At 40.3% G+C, this 24,770-nt stretch overlaps 1 protein-coding gene across 2 annotated transcripts in view; it reads right to left on the bottom strand.

The window, feature by feature from the left end:
• Positions 1-7,199: 7,199 nt before the first annotated feature.
• DIP2A (disco interacting protein 2 homolog A) overlaps positions 7,200-24,770 on the bottom strand; it is a gene marked incomplete at both ends in the record, with an annotated part of 134,341 nt that continues 116,770 nt past the window's right edge. The window contains 14 exons of one of the 2 annotated variants that reach the window (XM_082001749.1): positions 7,200-7,452; positions 8,314-8,437; positions 10,783-10,957; positions 11,623-11,697; positions 12,160-12,217; positions 14,063-14,124; positions 15,169-15,198; positions 17,301-17,471; positions 18,646-18,814; positions 20,533-20,663; positions 21,157-21,266; positions 21,494-21,605; positions 21,918-22,039; positions 22,877-23,000. In XM_082001749.1, coding sequence (XP_081857875.1) covers positions 7,200-7,452; positions 8,314-8,437; positions 10,783-10,957; positions 11,623-11,697; positions 12,160-12,217; positions 14,063-14,124; positions 15,169-15,198; positions 17,301-17,471; positions 18,646-18,814; positions 20,533-20,663; positions 21,157-21,266; positions 21,494-21,605; positions 21,918-22,039; positions 22,877-23,000 — 1,716 coding nt within the window. The remainder of the gene's footprint in view (positions 7,453-8,313; positions 8,438-10,782; positions 10,958-11,622; positions 11,698-12,159; positions 12,218-14,062; positions 14,125-15,168; positions 15,199-17,300; positions 17,472-18,645; positions 18,815-20,532; positions 20,664-21,156; positions 21,267-21,493; positions 21,606-21,917; positions 22,040-22,876; positions 23,001-24,770) is intronic. The other variant, XM_082001750.1, reaches the window with a different exon arrangement.

The following is a 24,770-nucleotide window of genomic DNA, read 5'->3' as shown; positions in this document are numbered from 1 at the left end:
ATGCCAACAAGGGGTTTGAGTAGTGCTGTGAAGGGCTCTGAAGTGTGCGAGGTTTTCTACAGTAAAAAAAGAAAAATCTCTGAAGCCTTGGGGCTGACCAAGGAGCAGGTGTCAGAGCTTTGCAAGGCAGGCATCACAGCTGGCTCTAAAGGAGGCTCAAAATGCTTCAGCAACTCGCTAACCTCCCAGCAATGACAGGCTAGTTACTTAAAAGTGCTAGTCCTGACACCACTGGTTTTCAGGCTCTGGCAGGGATAGTTCAGGAAGGGAAGGTGATAGGCTCATGACATTACATAATTTTTAGTTATGCCCCCATCCCAGCCAACTGAATCCGCCTGCTGGATACCTAAAGTGTGTATGCTCTTACAATACCTCTCTGGCACTGGTTAGATTGATCTGACATTGCATCAACCCCAGGAGAACTCACAGAATCCATATTTTTGTCATTAGTGCATACTGGCATATGACAACCTGCAGAAAGGCTGGTTTGGTAACACAGAGTTCTGGGATCTGTGCCATGGGACCCCCAGGTATCTGGGAGGCTCCCTGAAGATCAAACAGCAGCATTACTGTAGCAGCGCCTACCTGATGTTTGGACACATTTTTGTTATGCTTTTGACTTCCTATAGAAGATGCAAGTGAATTTCCCACCAGGAAGGGCACCAACGTATGGTTTCTCATATTAAATGCCCTGTCAAGACAAGAACTATTTATCAACAGTACTAGAAGTGAAACAAAGAGAAGAAAGTACAGGAGGAGCCCGAGATGTTTGTAACAGACTCAAATTAACTTTGCAAACTAGGAAAGTGACAGATGCGGGCAGATTTAGTACATACATGCTGTATTGTAGCTCTGCTGAATTACATTTTCATGATTTAAAATGCTGCCATTACTTTTTGCTCTGGAAGGTTAGAACCTGCACTTTTACTCTCTCTGCAGAAGCGCATCTATGAGAGGGAACCCTCTCTCTGGATCAGACACAAATCTACCAGCACTGGAAAAGCACCTACACACCCCCACAAAAATGTTCTTCCACATAGCATCTAATCTTTCTGGGAGTGCTGATTATTGCTGTTAGCACATCTAAAAAAATATTCTTCATCTTGTTAACTGTTGATGGAAGTGCATTCAGGCTGAATCCATGAATTCAGGCAGAGTCCATATTCTGACAGCAAGAAAAATAATTTATCTTAAAAACAAAAACAAAATACGCTTTTTCCACAAATCATCCACAAATCAAATGTGGACTTTTACAGACCCCAGAGAAGGAACATTCCTGACCTGGCTGGCTGGAGTAAAGCGATTGCGTAAACAAAGCATTGCGCTGCTGGGCTGTGTCTCCCCCGCCTTCAGAACTCCACACTGTAAGCAGTGATGGCACTGAAGTGTGCTCCTCTATCCTGGCAGCCTAGTGACATGGAAGCACATTCCTGCTCCCTCTGTACATTAAGCTGAAAAATACATTTCAAAAGAAAGTGGCAGCATTTCTGTGAGTCATCCATGGAGTGAATTTGTTCCCCCTAACAGATAACAAATTTAAAGGATTTGCATGGCCTTACTGCACTGCAACAGTCAGGACATTAGAGCATACTTTCATTTTTTCCATTCTGAAATATTCTTGACACTGGATTTTACTGTACAAAGTCTGAGTTCCTCTTGCATCCTGAAGAGTGTGGACTTCTGATTGCAAGGGGAAGGTAGCTGACAGAGCAGGAAACTAGAAGAGCAAAATGGGAAGCTTTTTAAACAAAACAAAACACCTCCAAAATTATTAAGGAGCAACATAAGACTGATCTTTAAATAGTCACTTTTATGATTGCCACTGAAATTTTGATTCTGCACATGGGCATGCCATATTACAAGTATAGGCACAACCACCATGGCACTGCCACCTATGTTTGGCAAAGAAAAATGCTAGAAATAAAAGACAAATCATTATTTTGCAGCTACCTTTGCACGCTAAGTTTTAAAGAATGCTAGAAAATTAGCAGATAATTTTCACTTCCATAAGCAAACTGTTATGTTTAAGTGAGGACAGGATTAAAAAAAAAGTGACTGCAGGAAAAGATAGTGGTATATATCTTTTTACTAACATGCATTGAAATACAAAAAAGATAGAACTCTGCTCATATGGCACTGGCATAACTGAACTGGAACTAAAACTCAGTGTGTCTAGCTCCTCCTAAACAACATGACTGGTCACAAAACAAAATCTAAAGACTGTAGGAAAATTTACATTAGAATTTGGCATGACAAGAAACAATGGCTTAGAAACATCTCATTTGAAATATCTGAGCACATAAATATTTAAAGTATATTAACCAGCTGAACATAAAAAGCAGTTCAACAATAACAGTATACCCAGCATCAAGTAAACCCTGAAGTGCAAAAAGTTAGAGAATTATTCAATGCAGTTTTGTTACCTGTAAATTAGTTCTTAGATGTAATCCAGCCCTGTCATCTACTAACATGATTTCTGGCCTGATACACTGCAATACTTTCAATGTGCAAGCTTTTGGAAAATTCCTTTTTTGGCCTTAAAACAGAGTTGTGAATATGCTATAGAAGCCACAACCAGATGCCTATCCAAAAAGATCCTTAAAGTGCATAATACATGTTTTCACACAATGGCAGGGAAATAGCGTTAAAAAAATCAGGGACTTGGTAGGGCAAATTAGGAATGAGCACTTAAAATGAACTCACTGCTTCCCTTTTTCTGCTATAATAAATTCCTAGGTAACAATAAGCAATAAATAAAGGCATAAAGTATGCTTATAGTACTGTTGCTGGACTGACATAAAGCTTATAAAAAGTCAGTACAAAGTACTGGCTCACAAAGAACACTGCTGCAATAAAGGCAGTTTTATTAATGTTTACAAAGTTATTTAGTACTCACTGGAGTCCAGTCTCACACCCCAGAATAAATCTGAAACATCTGCTTTTGACAGCAAGCCTTTCATGGCATCTTGCCTCATTCCCTCAGCATGGTGACTGGCCCAGCAATGGGGCTTAGAATTCCCTTGTTACTACATTTTACATTCCCAGATCATTGGGGGGTGGGGGTGGGGGGGGAGGAATCATTCTTGTACCTTTACTACAATCTGGTATTTCAAATGTCAAATTCATTCAATTTAAGATGAATTACAGATTTTTGACATCTGTCTTCACTAGTTTTGAGAAAGACAAGTGAAGTTGCTTTGGCAATATTGCTGTGCTTTGAACACACTTCATACACAGCATTATCTGGATGCTAAGTACAATGCCTTATTGTAATTCAGAGTGAGAAAAACAGAAAAGGCTCAAAGATGCTTTCTTCCCACTATGCTTTTAAAAACAAGTCACTTTTTGCAGAATGAATTCCTGCTTGTTTCCTAAACCCACTGTTGGTAAAAATCTGTAGGTGTGCCACCTCTCTTGCCTCTTCAAACAAAAGAGACTACAACTTAACTTGTTTCTGCATACAAAGAAGCATCCCTCTTTCAATCTGGGTAAAAGCAGGCATTTTGGTGAGGAGCCCCTGGAAGCATTCTAAAAATGCTGCTGACATGACACAAAACCACCAGGGCTTGTGAACAGGTGGAATCTCCCTGTAAGCACAGGGTGTTCTGCATGCCACACCGACTGTGGGGAGCCTCAGTAATCTGCTGTGTCTCAGAGTAGTGTTTGCATTGAACCTTGCGTCAGAGAAAGAATTCCATTTGGAAACACACTCTGGAGTAATGCTGGTGCAGCATGTCATTTTTCTTTTGAGAAAAATTAAACCAGGCACTCTACCTCCCACGAACAATGTTGCAGAGGGCCAAGAACCGTTCTTGTTTTAGTGACTTTTACAGCCTTTCTGCCTGCTGCTGCTGCTTTGGGTCAGCCTGGTGAGGTTGCTCAAAGCTGTCATCTCGGTGCTGCTGTTTCTGCTCCTGCTTTTTCTTTTCAGCCAGTGCTTTTGCCCTGGTGGTCATCAGCTTTGGTCTAGCATCTGGCCTCTCTTCATCCTGCTGGTGCTTTTTACAGTGTTTTTCAAAGGTGGAAATTTTGGCATATGTCCGGTTGCAAACCAAACAGTGGTACGGCCGCTCCCCACTGTGTGTTCTCATGTGAAGCTGGAGGTAAGAGGACCTGGAAAAGGCTCGGCTGCAGACCGAGCAGTGGTGAGGGTCACGTGCCTCATGGGTCTTCAGGTGCTGCTTGAGGGATGACGCCTGCTTGAAGGCCTTCCCGCAGGTGGAGCACTTGAACTTCCTCTCGCCTGACTCGAGAAGCTGGTGTGACACAAGGTGGGCAGAGGAGCGGAAGTTCTTGCCACACTTGTCACACTTGTAGGGCCGTTCCCCGGTGTGCAGGCGGATGTGGAGGACCAGCCCAGCCTTCTGTGTGAAGGCCTTCTCGCACTGCAGGCACTTGAAAGGCCTCTCGCCCGTGTGTATGCGGCGGTGGGTTGCAAGGTGCGAGGTGCGCCCAAAGAGCTTGCCACAGTCCTCACACTTGAAAGGCCTCTCGCCGGTGTGGATGGCCTTGTGGCGCACCAGGTGGGAGGACTGGAGGAAGAGCTTCCCGCAGACGGGACACTGGTACTTCCGCTCGCCTGTGTGGGAGCGGAGGTGGAGGGCGAGGTGCGATGAGGAGATGAAGGCCTTGCCGCAGAGCAGGCAGGCGTGGGGCCGCTCCCCAGTGTGGGTGCGTTTGTGGAGGACCAGCCCCGAGGAGAGGGCGAAGGCCTTGGCGCAGATGGGGCAGCGGTAGGGCTTCTCCCCAGTGTGGACCCGGCGGTGCTTGGCCAGAGCCCCCGCCTGCGCGAAGGCCTTCCCGCACTGCTCGCACCCGTGGGGCCGATCCGCCTCGGCGGCGAGCGCCAAGCCCCGCCCGGCCCCCGCCCGGCGGTCCGGCAACCCCGCCGGCACCATGGCGGCGGTGCCCGCGCCGCACCAACCCGGAAGCGGCAGCAGCGGTCGTGCCCCGCAAGCATGCGCCACTGGCGCGCGGTGGTTACGTCCGGAAGTGAGGTGCCGAACGCCGGGGAGGGGCAGCAGCCGCCATCTTCTCGCTCGGCGGGGGGTCCGGGCTGGCGGCCGCCCGGAGCCACTGGCTACCAGCGGCCCTGGGGAGCTGCCCTGGCGCGAGGCTACTCGTGCACTGGCGCACAGCAGGCTGCCCTCCCGGCCCAGTAGGGCACGATGTCAAGAGCCACGCTTGGCTTTGCTGTGTGAAATAAGCAGTATCCTGCTGAGGGCAGGGATGTAACTCCCCCGGGGCTGTGCTCCGAGTTTAGAGAATGTCACGAAATTCGAGAACATCTAGGCTTTGAGGATGTGGAATTGCTTTAATTGTAAAGCAGCTATAATGATTTTTTTTCAGAAAAAGCTCTTTAGGCCTTAAACTGTCCAAAACATAGGTAAAAGCTGTGTGCTGTTGGTAAGTTTTTGATCTAACAGAGTAAGTTTCAAGATCCAGGAAGTCAGTTTAGAGAGCTGTTTTGAAATGTTTAATGTGTTTTTTGTTCTAGATTTCCTTTACAAGGTAACTGGTCTCACTGTCATCAATATCTCAATACAAAAATCTTACAATGCTTTTGTTTGCTAAAAAACCTACAACATTAAAATTGGGGTTAGGTAGTTCTTTCCTTTTGGCAGCTATGCAGTTATGAGGCATGTCCCACAGTCCACTGCTAGAGGTTGCTGTACTTAATAAGTTACACAAATTCTGTACATAATTACAGTCAAGAGTATGCAGCTGTATAATACACTACGGTCAAATACCATGAGGGCAAAGAACTACTATATGTGAAAGCTTTTTGTTCAAGATTTTGTAGTTTATTTGACAAAGAGTCAATATGATATCCTCATATCAGGAGACTGACATCCATCTTTCTTAGGCACTGATCCAGGCAGAACTGCCTTGCAGAAAAACCTGTCTCTTTTGACAAACTCATGCATTATTAAAAAAATTCTATGTAGCTCAAAGTCTTTAACAACTCTATAAAAATAACTATTTGCTAGTCTCCTGCTTACCTTCAAATACATGAAGTATTTGAAAAACTTCACATTCTCTTTCTGAATTAGGTTCACTGCAGTATTAGATCAGGCAGAAACTTCAAAACCTTAATTGGTCAATTCTGACTCAACAAACTGGATATTTCAGCTTGAACAAAAAAAAGTCTGTCTAACTACAACTCAAAAAAAAAGTTTGTACCACAGCAGATCAAGCTAACGAACAGTGAGTATCTTTCCATGGCGGGGGGGGCAGAAAAAATCACTATCTTAAGTTTCAGCACAGGATATTCAGGGAAAACATGTTGTAAGACCATGCTTTGTAAACACTTCTACTAATCATTCAGAGACTATTGGCTTTGGAATGAATTTTCAAATACTTGGCGTTATGCAGGGCAGTAATTAACAGCTAATGCTATGAAAACAAGCAACTTTAACATGAAGTTACAACAGCAAGAGCACTGAAGGCTCCTGCATTAAGTAGTTAAAACTGGATATTAATTTATATTTTATTATAAAGTTTATAGCATTACAGAGTCCAGCATGGCATGATAAGTAACCTTGTTAGAGTTTCAGTATTTGTTTTTGCTTGGCAAAAAAGCTGAACAGCAGCATAATTGTTGTTACATTGAATCTGGGATCAGAATGAATTTGTTTCTTCTGAATAGGGATGAGTCAGTGATTTAAAATAAAAAGGCTGCATTTTAAAATCTCAAATATGTGCAAAATTCCTTTCAGTACAGTAGAGAATATGGTAGATGTGTGCAATCTTGAAAGTTATGTCCCAACCCAGATACTGCCAATATATTGCAAACAATCACATCGAGGGTGAACTCCGAACAGTTACTCACTACTTCAGTATTATTTCCAAGAGTCCTCCTCATAGCTGGTGTTCTCTCCCCACCCCACTTTATGTCCTTTTATGCAGTGCATCAAGTACTGACATTCATAATTATTGTAAAAAAACATTGGTCCATGATAGTTCTAAGAAGCTTCCTTCAGGAATTCCAGTAAACTCTCTGTCTCAAGACAGCTGTAACTGTTACAATGGATTTATGAAAGCAAATGCAATCCGAGAGATGAAGGTCTGTGAAGATTAGTATCTCCATTTTCCTAAGGTCTTCAACAGCTTTTAAAAACACAGAAAATGGATTCCAATGTTATTAGTCAGAAAGTCCCTTGATTTTGGTGCTTTAGCCTTGATGTGATTTTCTGTTTTCACATGTTGTAGGCAACATAAATAGGATCCAACTGGTCAGCTAAAAATCCGTCTCTTAAGTGCATTCGTTGTTTCTCACCACGGGAATTGATAGGAATAACGCCGGGGTCCACAATGACTACAACACCTACTATAAGATAATGCTCCTCCAGAACCACATTTGTTACCAGTGCGACCAGGTCCAACGCTTCTTGTTCTGAGCCTTCTAGTTCCACAACCACCACCAGCAAGTTGGTCCATGTAAACACAGCACTGTTGGCATTATACAAATATTAATCGTGAGAAAATAATACATAGTCAAAAGAAGCTAGTTACCAAAGAGAGACTCACTGGAAATAATTTCTCTAAGTACTTGAACAATATAATAAATGAGAACAAGTGATATAATCATAATGTGAAAATATTTATGAATCAAGAAGTAGTAAAGTTGTAATTTCTTGCGATATTCTCTGCCACTTGTTTTTTAATTGTTCATGTACAAAATATAAGTAGATCTTTTCCTCTTATATGCACACAAGCATGTATTTAAGAATTCTTTGCACTTACGTATTGAAACAGGAACCATTAAGAATTCACATTCAGTGTGTGATTGGTATTACATGTACTTGTGTAAATTTTCAGAGGTTATTAAAGGAAAGACAAAACCTCCCAAAGATTACAAATGAACACCACCACTTTGAGACTGTAGAGGACCTACAGCCAAATGGCATACATCATCCATTATGACCAAAGGAGAACACTATATGTTGGAAGATACCATTCAAAGAAATCCTTGCCATGTGTTTACACCATCCAAGTGCATACATTCTGACACAGACAAAGTGAACAACACAACTCGCAAGTGCTCTGCTGCCCCTTTCACGCCCTGCTCTCCCTCTTTCAGATCATGAAGATTAAACTCTGATAAAAGGGTGGGCTTTTTATTTTTGAGTGGCAGAGGCAGGAGAAAGAGGGGCATTATATTTCAGTTACTCTCACTGCAGTCATTTCTAAGCAAAGTTTTGGTGAGCTCCCTCTAACAGCTATCTCTGAGTCTAGCATGCTGTTCCACAAAGCTTGACTTCTGCTGCTTTAGGAGAAATAGAAGGATACAGAAAATACTGAGGATCTTACCATTCTGCAATGCTCTTATGTGCTCTTATTACAGAGGTCTCTATATCAATGGGATGGTACCTCATTCCTCTGAGCTCCAGTGTTTCATCCAAAGAGCCTACCACATACAGGGCATCATGCCTCTCTGCAATATAGCACAGACATTTAAATCATCATCAGATCTACAGAACAAACATTGTAATTTGTACATGCTTATTCCTATTCCTGATGTCTTAAGATGTTCCTTGTGCTTCCTAGGAGAAGGAGTCTGTAACACGTGTCAAGCTCTACCATTTGGAGAGAAGAGAATTAAGAGGTCAGTTAGCACTTCCACCTATTGACTTGAAGCAAATGAAACCAGACTAAAAAGAATTTCTGGGTCATCCAGTCCTGCCCCTTCTCTCATGTAATGTAATCTCAGTTCATAAACCCAATCAAAATCCATTGTTAAAGAATCTCTTTGTCCCACTATTCTTACCAGAGAACTCTCCTCCAATCAATAGGAACACCTTTCCAATTTCCAGATTTAACTTTTTTTCTTTTTAAAACCAGTTTATACCTACTTGTCCTCATGCCAGCAATATTCTTCTCAGCTTAAGTTCCCCACAGTTGATGCAGCAAGAACAACTCGCTGCTATCCCCTCCTCAGCTTTGCTAGGTTAAATAAGCAAAGCTCTTCCTAGACCCTTCTTGAAGGACATGTTCTTCATATTGACACATTCATCTTGTAGCTCTGTTCAGTTCAATTTTGCTTTTTTTTTCCCATGCATTTTATAATTCTGCTCAATTGTGTAACTTGAGACAAAAAGCATGTTGGGAAATTGCGCTGTATTACATGCATACTTGTTATGTTAATTCAGCATACATAGCCTCTCAAATGCTGACAAACTAAAGGACAACTGACATTATTCCACAGTGATAAAAATCTCTAAGATAAATGATTTTTCAGAAAGCTGTAAGGTACAAAAACTTGCTATAGTAATCTGGTGCCTTGCCACTTGCAACTTCTCTTTCTCTGCTCACAGATTCCAATTTCTGTCAACTATCAGCTTTCTTAGGAACAGGGAGCCATTTCACTTTGAACAGTGACAGAAGGACAATTCCATCAAAGCATCCAGTGCAGAACCTTGCACTAAGTGGCAGTACAGTGTGCTCTGGAGGTCCGGTAACTACCCTAGAAAATCGTAGAGGAGGAAAGCAAGGAAAGCTTAGAGCACCTTGGTTGAGTGCTCTACCAGCTCTGAAGGGGAAGATGATACGCAGTAAAAAGCTTTTTCAGGGAGCTGGATCCACATTACACCAGCTCCCACTGAGAGCCTGAGACCACATTACTTCAGGAACAGAGACTGCAGAGGGGCTGGCCAACACAGAACTGCTCAGTGTACTAAGTAGGCTGAATGGGTGGAGAAGCCGGTTGCCATGAAGGGACCCTTCTGCGGAGTGGTGGTAGCTGTGGGCTAAGGATACCACACATCTCTGGTAAAGTCTGTTTCTTCAGCAGAATTCACCTCTCAGCTCTCTGATAGCACTCTGACTGTGGAAGAGGGAAGTCTGCAGGATGCAGACCTGGAGGGGATGGAATTGAGTGGGCTGCAGGGATTTCTCCAGCTGGAGCAATAGGATGCACCTTTCTGGTTCTCAAAAGTCCCAGGGAGACTGAATAGCACACCAGCACAGTAGATGGGAGGATGACCCTCTCTTAGCAACTAGATCCAACAAAATTACATCACAGACCATTTCTGAATCTTGGACTGGTATCCACTGCAAGACATGGGGTAGCTCCTCAACAAAAGTCTGCACCTTCAACAAACTGCTCTCCTCGCTCACTCTTCTTCCTTCACATAATGAAGAACTAAAAGTAGGACGGACATGCATGGCATCCCTCAAACTGATGCTTATGTTCCAGAAATGGGAACACTGCTTTTCTATCTTGTACCATGAGTGATTACAGGAAATGTAAAAGGTGTCTGTGAACGCCCTACCGTTCATTATCGAGTGACAGCAATGATGGGACACTGACACTATACACGTAGATACCACCATTCGTTTAAGTCCAATCACAGACAATTAGCAATATACATTTCATTACATTCAGCAACAAAACTGCTGAATGACAACATTACTCATTCTCTAGATCAGCACTGAAATACTGCATCATGTCTGTAAGGAAAGAGGTTCAGAGGAAAAGTGAGTAGAAAGGCTATAGTGCTTCTAACAAATATGCTCATATTACTTCATATAAGTGGAAAAAAGGAACATGAACATGACTTCTAAATCTGTCAAAAGGACATTATAAATGTCTCATTTTGCACGATTACTCAGTATCATTATAATCAATGAATATGTACAAAGTAACAAGTCCTTTTACATTCAGCACTTTTCTCTGATGGAAGTCACGATGAACTTGAAGGATAGCTTACTCTTCACTAGCTCAACAACCCCAAGGAGTTTCAAACACATGCTTCTGTAAGTACATTTGTCTTCTCTCACCTCCACTAGCATCAGTAAGTTCTGTTCTGCGCAGAAAGCCAAGGTAACCAGTCCGAGCCCATATGGTCTGAGTGTCTCCAAAACTCAAGCGAGCAGTAAAGTGATCAGCGTGCAGTGCTTCTTCTCCATACACTGTGTAGTAACCAGTAGCATTGTGCGGACTGCTCACCCATATCTAGGGGATATAAAAAAAAAAAAGGGGGTGAATCATTCCCATATAAACATAGGTTACTTTGCCAGACCCATGTAGCATCATTTATTGATTTAAAAGATCTGTTCCACTAACAATTTTTTTTTCCTCCTAAAATGCCAGGAGTAGTTTTATTAAAATAAATCATTAACTTCTGCCTCACAGAAAATGATCATGAAAAAGGAGTTTTATATACATGTAATTGGGAATGGTAAAGAGGAAAAATGAACACGGCATTTGGCTTATTGGAAAGGAACATGTGTTAACCTGAATCTTCTATTAGTTGGGCATCTTAGTATACACACATCCAGGTGTATATAAAACAAAGATTAAACCACAGAGTAAAATTACCTCATTACTACTGTCCACTGATGGTAGTACATAAGATATTCACTGCCTCTTCTAGCTGCCAGTCAGACAGACTAGTCAACTGATATCACCTGGTACTGGCATGCAGTAGTTTGGCAGAGGAGGGAGGAAGCCATGCAGACGTACATACAAGTATGTAGACAGTTACAGCTCTTTGCAGAGTTCATTCACTTACCACATTATGTGGGCATCCCACTAAGAGACAGGCATTTATCTAACATGATTTATCTATATATTAAATCACTGCTGATAAACAAAGTACAACAGCATCAAAGCTTTACCTCTCCTAAATGTGAGTCTCCCAGAGGTCCCTTGGTTTCTGTGTGTGCTATGATGACTTTTACCCCTGGAAGAATCTTGAATAAGAAGCAAATGTTTAAAATAGAAGTTAAGAGAACTTGAGTTCATCAAAAGAGAAATTAATAATGCAGAGCCACAGACGTCAGTCTGTGCAATTCTTCCCCTTCTACTCCTCTCTGCACCATATCAACCATCTCTTCCTACCAAGTTGTTTAACCATTCAAACTCTAAGCAGCTATTTTTTTGCAGCTTCGGAGTTGAAATTTGTTTCACACCTGAAAAACACCTTCCACATGAAGGCCTCTGATTTTTTCAGTTGTAGCAACACATCCTATTGCTTCACTTCAGGCACCTGGCTTCATTTTAACTAGCTGTTCATTTTATGCTCTCTCTAGTGCCTCTCAGATATACTGTGATTAGTGAAGCTTGTTGCACAGATTCTGTACTGAGGTCCAGCTGAAGCAGCTCACCACCCAGGAAAGGGTCATGAGGAGGAAGGATTGCTGTCAGTCTCTCACCTTCCCAGACTCCATAAGCGGCAGACTGTGTGGAGAACCTCTCTCTACCAAACGCACCCTGAGAAAATAAGAGAATGCATTTGTACAAGGATTTATGAACTTAAATAGAAGTAAAAAGATGTGTTCCAGTATATCCAGTGTTACCCTATCCTTTGCTGCTCTGGCCAAACTGTTATGCCAGCCAATTATGCTCAGGCATTCTCAATGTAGTAAGACAGTTAAGAGTTTCTAGCTGTCTTCAAGACTTCCATATTAGCATTCCATAGACAATGTTTCTTTTCAGAATCAGAAACTCAGCCCTCTGGAGAGATGAGTAAGTTTTTCCAACAGAACTCTAAGGTTGCAGTTCCATCGGCATTTTACATTCACCTTCCTTGTCAGACTCTCCTGGATCTCTGCTTGCCACACTGAACCATGGCAGAGCACTGGCAGGAATTACAAAAAGTGAAGAGCAAGCAGCCTAAATGGAATTAAGTGACACTATGCCTCATCAGAGGCATCTCTTATGAAGATAGTACAAGAAGGAACAAGAATTGAGTGCAGTTAGGAGAGGTGTACAAGAGGCTCCTATATATTATATTACACTATCCTTACGCCCATAGGCTAGAACTTACAAACACAGTGGCAGCTTTGAGGCTATGGCTGAACTTGTTTTTAACAGGAATATATACCATGCAAGTCATAGCGATATATTAAATACGAAAAAATGACTGTAGTTTACATTGATCTGTTCAGATGCCAAATTGGGATCATGCAAATGATGGTGAATAGATTATCTTCTAACAGCTAAGACTTAAGCTTGCAAAATCACAGATGAGTAGTCACAAAAACTGCCAGTTAACATCAACCCCTAATTTAATGTTATCAATTGAAAAAAAAAAACAAACCCACAACAGGCAAATGCACCAAGTCGTGATATTACATGTCTTAAAATAAGTACAGAAACAAATACATACATACATGTACCCTACTAAACTTACAGGCTGAACTCGGTGCTGCCAGCACTTGTATTAACCAAGTTAACTGAGAGACAAGTTAATATGAAATTTATGACTACAGAATAATGTCTGACAGAATGATGTACCCTTGGCAAGTTTCCAGATGACAAGTGTGTACGTATGTGCATGCGTGTGTGTTTTGATACGCTGTAGTACAGGCCTGACATCAATTTATTGGATCTGGGAAGGCTGAGGGAATGGAGTTGGCTTGATCTGAGGGAAGAAAAAGTCTAAGGGGGACTCCTAACTGCACTTTTTCCACTACCCAAAGAATGTTACAGAGAAGATGGAGCCAGATTTCTCAGAGGTGCATGCTATAAGAAGAGGAGGCCAGGGACATAATATGCAAGATGGGAAATGCCAGTAAAGAAACCCCCCCCGAGTGGGGCGTAAGTCTCAGCACATACAGCCAGAGAGGAGGAAGATCTCTGTTCTTGGAGATTGTCTCTACTGAACTTGTCCTGGCCCTCAGTAATCTGATGAAACCTTGAAGCTGCTCCTGCTTTGAGCAGGAGGTTGCATGAGGGACATCCAGAGATCCCACCCACCCTAACTGTTTCTGTGATTCTGTGACTAACTGGCCAGTTGGTGACATCCCTTTTTGCTAATGGTCTAGTTAGGTAAAAAAACAGCTAATGAGACTAGATTATACAAGACTGATGAACAGACAGCAAGTTAGGTAAGAGTCTAGAAAGGAACAGCAGAACAAGTGATGGAGGAAGAGATGCCGGACCACTTCCAGCACACAGCCGTCATTATAGGATTCTCTAGGGTCGGGTTCCTTGTATTCAGTGATGAGGGATTAGCTGCTGCCAAGAATATTTCAGCATATCAATGCAATGTAATAAGGCTGAAATTTCTCCTCTACAGTCATTAAATAGTTAATGCTTTAACATAATCTGTACCTGTCATGTCGTAGTGCTCTCATATCTACATAGACTGTTGTTGGATCTGGTCCTGTTGTTCCCTAAGAATAAGAAGGAAGAAACAAATTCAACAGAAACCAGAAAATCCTGCTTTCATTCTCACAGCCACATAAATTCACAAATTCCTCCCCTTTTTTACTGACACTTAAAAAGTACTCCCCTTATCTATGAGAAATATAGTAAAATAGCCCCGTTTTCTAGAGTGACTGCTATAAAGCCTTGATGTTTTATGGAATCAGTAAATACATGTGCAAGTATACAGGTAAGTCTTTAAGTTTTTAAAATTTCATTTCGGTGAGCACCTCCTCTAAAAAACTACAGAGCAAGTGCAAAGCATTTAAGCGTAAACCTATGCAGGCTTAATCCCTTTCCCAAAGCTCAGCTGTTCTACTTTATAACAGTTTTGTCAAGTGAAGAAACGCCCCCCGCAACATTTAACTAAAAACATAACTCTTAACCAACCTGTACCTTTTCAAGGCTCCTGCCAGTAACAGCCTAGGCAGAGCTCTGTTGCAGTCAGAGGATACTCTGACCAACTCTCGTGAGAGGTTTCCCATTTCCCAACAAGGGAAGAGGGGACCTATTTTTTCCCCTCCAGCAGAATTTAAACGCAAGACAACTAAAAACTACTGTAAAATGCACATTTAAGCTAAAAAAATAGGCAACATTTAATTCCCATAGCACAGTTTCACATTTTAGAGATACTTAAAATGAGGCCACTTGGCCATTAGCTCAAGACTGCAGTGCTGGAGAACAGTAATAATGTCTTTATAATGACATTCCCTTGTACTTTTGTAGCATCGCTGAGGCTCAGTGACACTGACAGCCACACCAGATTAATGGTATGATCTTTATCTTTAGGAATATACCGTTTAGTAATTTTAATCATTGCTATACCCCCTTTCTGCTTGTTTGAAAAAGAGGTTTGGTAGTTCAGCTACAAGTGTTCTTTGTGAGTAAAACTGAGCTTCTTTAGAAAAAGAAAGTCTTGCTTGATTTTTTTTCAAATGACGTATTTTTTATAGAGTAGTACTGCTGAACCAGACTGACTTTAGGACATTACAAGCACACATGCATCACTATACCTGTTCAGCCAGCTTGCCCAGCCTGTTTGGCTGACAGTGGGACCACAAACAGAAGTAACAGAGGCCATCAAAGTGTGTGAAACAGAGAGAAAGGGGAAAAAAGAAAATACAAACAAAGAGGCACTGGAAACATAAGATACACACAGTAAGACAGGAAACAAAACTCATACTGTTTTAGAGTGAAAAGAAAATTTCCATTTCAGATTATTTAAGAGCTTGACACTTTTAAGTGGTTCATTGGGAAACATGCAAGTCCCAGTTAATAAAGAAGAGGTTTAAGGCAGATCATACGTAATGCCTGTTTTCTTATCATAAATCCTTCCTCCATCTGTAAGTATCTAAAGGCTGCTTGCAGTTTCAGAAACACCTTCTCAGTAAATCCCTAAGGTTTGAAGACCTTATGTATTTATTTGCATGCTAACTTGTATCAAATACCCATTCAGTTTGGCTATTAATATATGCTTATTTAAATTCAATGATTTTTAAAAAGTCAAATACAGATATCACTTTGGAAGAATGGGGGAAATGGTTGAAAAAACCACTAAGAAATGGCTCAAGAATGGAGAACAGACATGAAAAAGGTATAAAATGAAGAGGAAGCTTAACTGCCCAGCAGCCCTACACTCTTCACAGTTTTCTTAGAGTACTTTTCACATTGCCATTTAACATTGCACAGAAAAACTTGCCCCTCTCCCCCTTTGTACAGTCTGAAGAGCAAATATCCAAAGCTGCCTTTTAAAATTCTTACTTAGGCAATTCAGAAAGCTGTTCTTTCACACTTGGCATCTGAAATGTTTTATTCAATGAATTTAACATCTTTCTGTACAGTCATCTTAATTTCATCCATATCCTTCCTATTTTTCAATCTACTTATTCATTAAAATTGCTCTGGCCACATTTCTTTATAACTATCTAGGTGTTGTTAAAAACCTTTTCTCCTTTAACATGAGTGAAAGAAACTACAGAAACTAAAGAAACAATTATGAATGGCAACATATTTAAAAAGCTCATGGCCCAAAACATCTCTCATAGGATATCTAGCACACTAAAATGTACTCTGAGAGGGAAGAAAGGCTTTCCTTCATCTAGTGCTCACCAGAAAGAAAAAAAGAAAAAAGTTTTTCAAAAGCACAGTAGCAATCTTCATAGAATCATATTTCTTATTAACTGTAATTCATACCCATAAAATTGGAAATAAAATTTACAATTACAGACATACTTAATGCACGTGCCATTTATAAAATTCCCCACATAAGAAGCTACATACTGCCACGTGTGACACTTGAGCCGTTTGTCTATTAACCCAAGTATCATCCAAAACCCAGGGTGCTTTGCCAGTTTCTAGATCATACTTAGTACCTGATTTTCAGGTAAGTTGTGGAATACATGTTTTTTTCCCCTCTCCTAACTAGAGAAGAAACATCTCATTAAGAAAAGTTAGATTTAATCTGATTAAATTACACATACAATATTATTGTCAACTGAATATTAAACTGTCAAAGGCAGGTCTGGACCGCCGCATGTCATTATCTCCAGTCTGTGAAGTAGGGCCATGTACTTTATGGGCATACTCTTCCCTTCACAAAGCTTCCAATTTTATACCTTTAACTGAAAAAAAAAAAAAAAAAAAAAAGGTCCAGCTCTCACATGAGGTGAGACAAGCATATTTGCATGTTGATAATACTAATTTGAGATCTTTAAAAGTAAAAAAACCTGCCAACCTTGTCAATCTTCCTGGGTCTTATTTGAGGAAGTCTGCCTTCCATGTAATTCCACATATACATAAACTGATTTTCAGCAGGCAAAATCTGAATCATACAAAAGCTGAAGTAGGACTGCTTGAAATATTTAATATAGTAATAATTTAATACTGCTCCTGCACAGTAGGAAGGAAACAATTTTTTTTAATTCTCATCTTCTGTATTAGAAAGGCAAATCAATTGGTCAGTTAGTACAGAAAAGTGAAATTATCATAATCCACATCTGCGAGGCTTATTTAACTTGGTGATGAAGGAAGCAAGCAATGGAGCTCTAGTTCATTAGAAAAAAATTACATACAGCTGAACATGAATTCCTATAAAGTTCTCAGAGATTCTGTCCATAAGTATAAGGAATAAGCAGTTTAATCTCACCTGTAAGCAAATTGCTACATTGACCCTGCACCCAAATGTAGTGCTCACTGCACGAGCAGAGAGGCCCAGGTCTTTGAACAACTTAGAAAAAGAGTGTGTTAATGTAATCCTTGGTCTTTCCTCTGCAACCACCATGCATGTTCGCACACAGGACAGGTTAACTCCTTTCATCTGAGAGGTTGGATGAAGAAAACAACATTTTACGTTTAAAGTCAACAATTTAGAAATAGGCCATTTTAACTTGCAGAACAGACAGACTTTAAAAACACTAGAATAACTGACATCAACTGGTTAAACAGTATAGACACGGACTACACTCAGGTTGGCTTCATCCACCCAGGACAGCCCTCTAAAATTGTGCCAAGAAGCTTTGTGGTAGGGTTTGATGCACAAGATGCAAACCACTCACATCGTGTAGCTATAACACAGCCACTCATCATTTTGAGCTGGAAAAAACGCAAAATGTCATTGTGTCAGGGCTGGGCTCACAAGAGACCTGCTCGCTCCGAGTGCTGCGCGGTTCAGATACAGGCAGAGCAGAGTGTTCAAGACATTCTCAGCTCTCATCAGCGTGAATGTGAGTCTGTAGCAATTGGCTGTGGACCAGGACTCCCGTCAGTGAGGTCCAGAACAGAGGGACAGAGATTTTTGTCTATACTGAGAATAAGCACAGCGTAGCCGCTTGCGCACCACAAGCTGCCAGACGTTCTCAGTGGAAGTCCCGAGCAGCCTGGTTACTACAGCCGTGGGAACTCCGCTACCCTTGAGACAGAGGCACCTCTTCAAAGACATTAAGTTTCAGTTAAAGAGATTTGCCTCAAAAATAAATGGATGTATTAGTGTGTAATTGCTGCTAAGAAGATTACATCCATTTTAGAACTTGATACTTTTGGTGTCAAAAGATCTGAAAGCAGGTGAGATTTGCCAGGTTTTGGGGGGTGCTTTTTTTTTTTTTTTGAGGGAGGAGAGGTTTTTGCCTTGGGGGATTGGTGGGGTTTTGGCGTTGTTTTTATTTTGGTGTGGAGTTTTTTTGTTTGCTTGTTTTTTTCATCTCAGACAAGAAAAATTTGATAGGCTTGCTAAGTATTTTGCCCCAAAATCTCAGAAATACCCAGCAGCACAGAGGTGGCACAAAGAAGTTGAAAACATAAGACTCTCTCTTTTTCCCCACCAGAAAGAGGAGAGCTGAAACTTCCAGCAATCTCGACATTTCCCAAAAAGCGAGTCATAATGAAAGGCTTTCAAAGAAACACTTATGGCCCATCTTCTGCAAGCCAAAATGAAATGTTTTTAGAAAGATACATGTATTTATATGTCAGTATGTTGAAAAATTAAGTCCACTGACCCGGAGTATATCAGTCTGTGTTCCAAGCCCTTTGGTGCACATCTCCATCACAGAGTAGGAGCAGAACGTGACACGCACTTTATACTGACTTACAGCAGACAACCACAGAGACACATTGCTCTCCAGTTCCAGAGGAGGGACCAGAATAGACTGATGACCTGAATATACACTAGAGAGAGGAAGAAAAAGAAACATGAAAACTTCAAGCCAGCATAAAAGTGCCAAAAGTTACATAAAGTCAAAATGAAGCACATACAGGAAAACAGAGAGCTTGGTATCTATCTGAACTTCAGCTTATCTTCTCCACAGGGAGCAAGTATCTTTTTGTTAGTAGTGAACTATGGGCTTGAGTTAAGTCACAAACTTTAAGGTGAGTATATTTGTCTTGCAGTAAATTGTATTGAACTGCAGGCAAATACTCAATGCCTTGAACAGACAGAACTTCTGACACTAAAACATTAACATTTGAAACATCATTCCAGTTACAGATTACAGTTCGTAATTGAGCTTATCTTTGTGAGTCATTCTAGGGAAAATGCACCTTTTGCTTTGAATGAAATAAGTCTTTAACATATTGCACCGTTCAGGTCTTCAGTGCAATTTTCTAGCCTTTGCTTTCTAGTCTCCGTTTTTAAATAGTGTTTATATGAAATATTTAACCTGGATGCCAGTTAGCATGAGTGGACAGAAAGTCAAACTGAGAGTTACATCAGCTTTTAATTATTTTTTAAAAAATATTATATCCTAGTTTGAAGATAGTAAGTGCCATAACCATACAGTCTTAAACTGCCAAATGTTTTTTAGATCAGTTACTATCAACAAAATCAGTAACACACTCCTCTGTAAAACCAGGCTTAGATAAACCAATGCATCTTGAAAAAAACAACAGCATCTCTAATTGCTTTTAACAGGTAGTTTGACATGCGTGCCATTTCTCCTGACTAGAGCTGACGTGTTTTTGCAGTGGGCAATACGATGAGGTGTTTTTGTTTTCTTTTTAAACACTCTAAAATAGAAAAAAAAATTATTTTGTAATAAAACTGTCTTTCACAGTAAAACAAAGGTATAATTCAGATGAAACAAAACAGAAAGCATGACATATGTAGTTCCTTTCACTAAAAATATTTTTTTGAAATCCATTTAGATTTTAATTCTTCCATCACTGAGGTCTCTTCTCCCTCTACCCTGCCTCACTTTACTGATGATGTAAATCATCAGAAGTTATCGAAGTTAAATTTTTTGCTTTCCTTCAGTACACTTCCTTTCCAGTTGGGGAAATTGGAGAGGGAAGTGAATTTAACTACAGTAAAATTAACTTTATCTGTTTACAAAATAACCTTTCATACTCAGTTGCTGTGGGTTTTTTTTAATGAAATATCTAAAATATTAATAAATCTTTGGATTAGCTAAAGCATATGGAATGTTTTAAAAGGCAAAAAAGAGGCAAGTTTTGCAGCTTTGCAAAATACACTGCCGTATAGTAGTTACCTGATTGAATCCATTCAGGTCTCATTCATTTTAAGAAACATTTAATTGCTTCTTTTAGCAGTATTTCTTAGCACGTACCAATCTTTCAGTTAACACCTTAAAGGTCTTGTAAAAAGATATGGTTTGATCTCAAAGGACTTCGAAAAGATTTATTCAACCTATATGAAATAGACAAAGTCCTCTTATTCTTGAATTTGGTATCTAATTAATTCCATTTACAAACCCCAAGGTACTCAAGTAACTAACTAACTTAATAAGTTTTGTTACCACAGAAGATATTTTATGAAATATGTATAAAAAGATTAATTTGGGCTTCTCTGACAGTTTCATCCACTACTGTTCCCTTGAATTCTGGAGAAGGCTGGGAACATGAGGAAGCCTACGACTCAAGCGACATACCTGCACAAGCACCATAGTGCAAATCCCAAGCCACAATAAGGGTCAAGGCAGATGGCAATCTGACGTGAAGGGTACAGTTCACACTGCAGCTTTATAGAGCGACATAAGGCACTTGTAGCTGCATGTGACATCTGTAAGAGGAAAACAGGTGCTTTCAGGGACTTTTTTTTTTAAAAATATGGTTATCACATGTAATAACTGACAGAAATGTTTATTGTAGATGACATGGCAACACATAGTGGTTTTGTGTTTTTTAAGCACCTTTAAAACAGGAAAGGGATACAAGCCCAAAATTTCACAGGTACTTTTCATGCTAGTGGCAAATGACATGGAATGATGCCAAATGACGTCTGCCATCTCTATGATAAATCGCAAAACATTCATGAACTTTATGACAAACACTCTCCATTTAGTCCCCTCAGTGATTCCTCACAGAGCCAGTAAGACTGAATGCTTCCAAAAAGTGTATCAAGAGATTTTGATATCATGCAAATTTAAAAATAAGCTTTCTGAACACTAAGACGGTCCATTTACAGTTTTGTATTTCTTCTCTGACAGTGCAAACGAATGTGGAACTTGCCTATATATAAGGAAAGTACAATATTCTCTCTTTTGTTACTCTACCTTTACTCCTGCTAATATACCAGTAGTAGACACACTGAAGTCCAAGTATGCCAACATATCTGGAGATGTAGGTCTGAAAATACTAGCCAGCTTCTTTTTAGGCATATCATCTATTTAAAATACATAAAAAGAGAAGAGCACCATATTATTATTTTGGAGAAAGAGCAGAGGACAAAAATGTACCTTTACAGCATTAACACCAGGTGCTTTCTGTAGTTTCTGGACAGCCATTTTGATGCAATACAAGATACATCCATTCAATTAGGCAGTTATGGTATAATAAAATAAATATTCTTCAAACTATTTACATTTTGGCTAGTGGGCAAACATTCTGTACCTGTATCCAAAATAGTGGGCCATGTTTTAATATCTACAGCTGTTGCAGCTTCCTTGGACTTCAGCAGTTTCATTATTGCTTGTGTGGTCAGTATACATGCGGACTTACTGACCTGTAAAAGGCACAGTATTAAAAATGTTTGTAAAACTAGCGAATGAATGCTCAAGTGATTTCATATCCATCCCAATAACCAGTAAACTGGATAGGTGAAGAACAACATTGGAAACAAAGCAAAATAAATTATACAGTAGAAAGAACATTTTAAATGAGTTTCCGAAAAAGTATTTATTGACTTAGCCACAGCATACTGATTATTTTTTTTCCCTGGCTTATTTTACATTGACTGTGTCAAAGCAATTTATCAGGCTGTGTCAACCATCCTACACCCACCAAAAGCATTAGGAGAGGAATGTCTTATACATACCTCTACAATCATTTTGACAGTGGGCAGAGTGGTAGCAAGATTCTGTGGATGAGGTGGGCGAACGGTGATAGGTATACAGCCAGCATATAAGCAGCCATAGAAAGTTGCTATCAAGTCTACTCCTGTAAAGGATATTTGTGAAATCAAAGCCATTTTTATTAGATCAAAAGGCCAAACTCTTTCATCAAAATCAAAATACACGCTGATTTATTCTATTAAAATGTAAAGATTTGTCACAAAGGTCTCTTCAAACCAAACCAACAGGCTGTTCTTGGCCATGCCCAATTCTATAAGCTTAAAATATTATGCATTTAGCAAAAATTATTCGAACCCTATAAACTTTAAATTTGTAGGAATATATTTGCATGGACAGGTAGCATAAAATAACAAAAATAACAAAACAAGGTATTGTAGGTTATGAAGATGATAACTCAGATTCTTTTAAAAAGCATACATTTGTTTTTCACAATTATCACTCTAAGATATGCAGTCACCCTACTTTTACAAGGTAAAACTTTTTTCCTGAGGTACACTTGTAAATATAGACTAGTAATGCAAGTCTGGGGTCCAGATTTCACTTCTAGAGACAACCATTCAGGGAAGAAAGGGTGTTCATCACTGACATCCCTCATCCAGCTTTCAATGGATACATATGCAGTTTTATTCCATTCTCTGAGTGGAATAAATCAAGAATCTTTCATGTGGTTTAAATCAAACTACTCTAGCATAACTGCCCAGACACCTGAAGCGGCTAGATAAAACGTTTGGTACATGTACAATTCTCCACATGGAGAAGCAGCTTAATAATAAAATGACAAAAAGGAAGTTTCTTCTTTGAAATACAAAGTCACTGCCATATACCCATATATTAAATAGATGTTTGAATGTTCTATCTTGTAAAGAGTTGTTTATTTTCTTGTCATGTCTGACTTTGATTTTTGCTGTCTGTATTGCCTTACCTGGAGGATAAACCAGGGCCACATGGTCACCAACATTCAGTCGTCCTTTCTCCATCAGTGCGACTGCCACTCTCTCTGCTCTCTTGTGCAACTGTATGCACGACGCAGTGCTAGCTACAGTGCCCTGCACAAAACAAAAGCACATCAGAAAACTTTGTGGAGAACAGTTTGAAACTGAATATAAGTATATGCTGCAGATGGCAATATTTCATTGTCCTTATTTTAACAATATAGCAAACACTCTTAAGGACTCTATCTTGGTGTTTTGGAAACTATGCTACTGGTACCATGAACTTTTAGAATGGTAGAGAATTTTACACTTATTATTTTGAACATCAGACAGTGAAGCAGCTTCTATATGTATTTGGTACCACAAAAAGAATACCTTACAAATATCTGAAATTCCACTGTTCAAGGGAGAAAACACAGCAGTAGCAGTAACACAACTGTTTTAGTAGCAAGTGAAGCACAGCATCAGCTTTACCCTACCATGCACAGCCAAACCTCTAGATGCTTTGCAATCAGCATTCTTAAAAGTGCACAGGGAACTCTGCTGATGTCTTTGGTATAGATATTCTTTTAAAGGGTCAGACAGGCAACCTGAGCTGTGGTTGGTATGTGCTGTCACTTCCGCTTCAGGGCATCTACTGTCCATCTTGCAGAAAGTGTATTTCCCACAACCATGCATCTGGAAAGTCTTCACATGGAAGCAGCTGTACCTTTGGATTGCTCAGGCAGTTGCAAAGTCATGGGGATTCCAAAGGGCTTAGCCCAGTTTTTGACGTGAAGACAGAAAACCTACTTTTGCTACCCAGCCTAGGAAGTGATGCCTTAGTCTTCAGCTTGTGAGGTCGGGATGTATCCGTTTTTCCAAGACTACAATCTGATTCAAGAAAAACTGGTGGGACAACCACCTTAGAAGGAAACAGTCCGAGACTGAATCAAGCCTCTGGCTATACAGATAAGGATTATCACAGCAAATGTTCGCTATCCAAGTATTGAGTTTCAAGTCCAAGACAAGCTGCCACATGTAATCCTCAGCCCAAGTGCACAGCTATCTGATCCAAGGCCTAGTTTGATGCAGGATGACACCAGCACTCTGCTCAGTTTTACTAAGGAAAGTGTTGCTAAAGCCTGGGAGCTAAAGTCATGCAAAATAAGAACAGTAAATACAGTGTATTGTTGATATAGGAACAGTAGCAGCTCAAGGACTTGGGAGAAAAATATTGACATGAAAATGTGTAAAATACAAGGGTTTCTCATGCAGACCTGTGAACACACTCATGTTTAGCACTGTAGCTTATAAGTCACAGCTTTTTAAGGCATGTGCTCACGAACAGATAATTTCTTTGTGCCGAAGTTTTGTGTTTCCTTTTTCCAGAGTCTCCTTGTGAAGGGTAAAAGTTGCCTGAACAAAGTGACCCAGAAAGGGGCTACTTCATACTAGAAAATTTCTCTCAAAAGCCTCTACTAGAGAGAAGAATAAACCAATTCCGTAGCTTTTAACAATAACCAATTGAAGCAGTTTCTTCTGCTAAAGCAGAGTCTCATGAGAGAAGTCAGAACTTTGAACCATGTCCTAACCCATTTTGCCTGTCTGAATGACAGACCCCAAGGCAAACCCTTCACTTCCCAAGGACTGCTGCTGGACCTTCTGAAAACATGTTCCCTATCTCACGTCTGTGGTACAGCGCAGCGCAAGATAGAGCCAATTTGTCACTGGGCTGTTATTGTCACTGGAAGGAAAGCCACTGAGCACACGCTCAAACAAAAATTGACCAACTTCGCCTCCTGGAAAGGAGGGGAATAAGAAAGTTCCAGAACAGCAGTAGAAGAAACTAAAATACTGGAGTTTTCCGAAATATGCACAGCAGTAGTGCTCCTCAAACCCAGG

This window comes from Phaethon aethereus, assembly GCF_964289735.1.
Source record: "Phaethon aethereus genome assembly, chromosome: 6".
NCBI lineage: Eukaryota > Metazoa > Chordata > Aves > Phaethontiformes > Phaethontidae > Phaethon > Phaethon aethereus.
The sequence above is the reverse complement of the archived record's forward strand: the minus strand, read 5'-3'. Positions and strand labels throughout refer to the sequence as shown.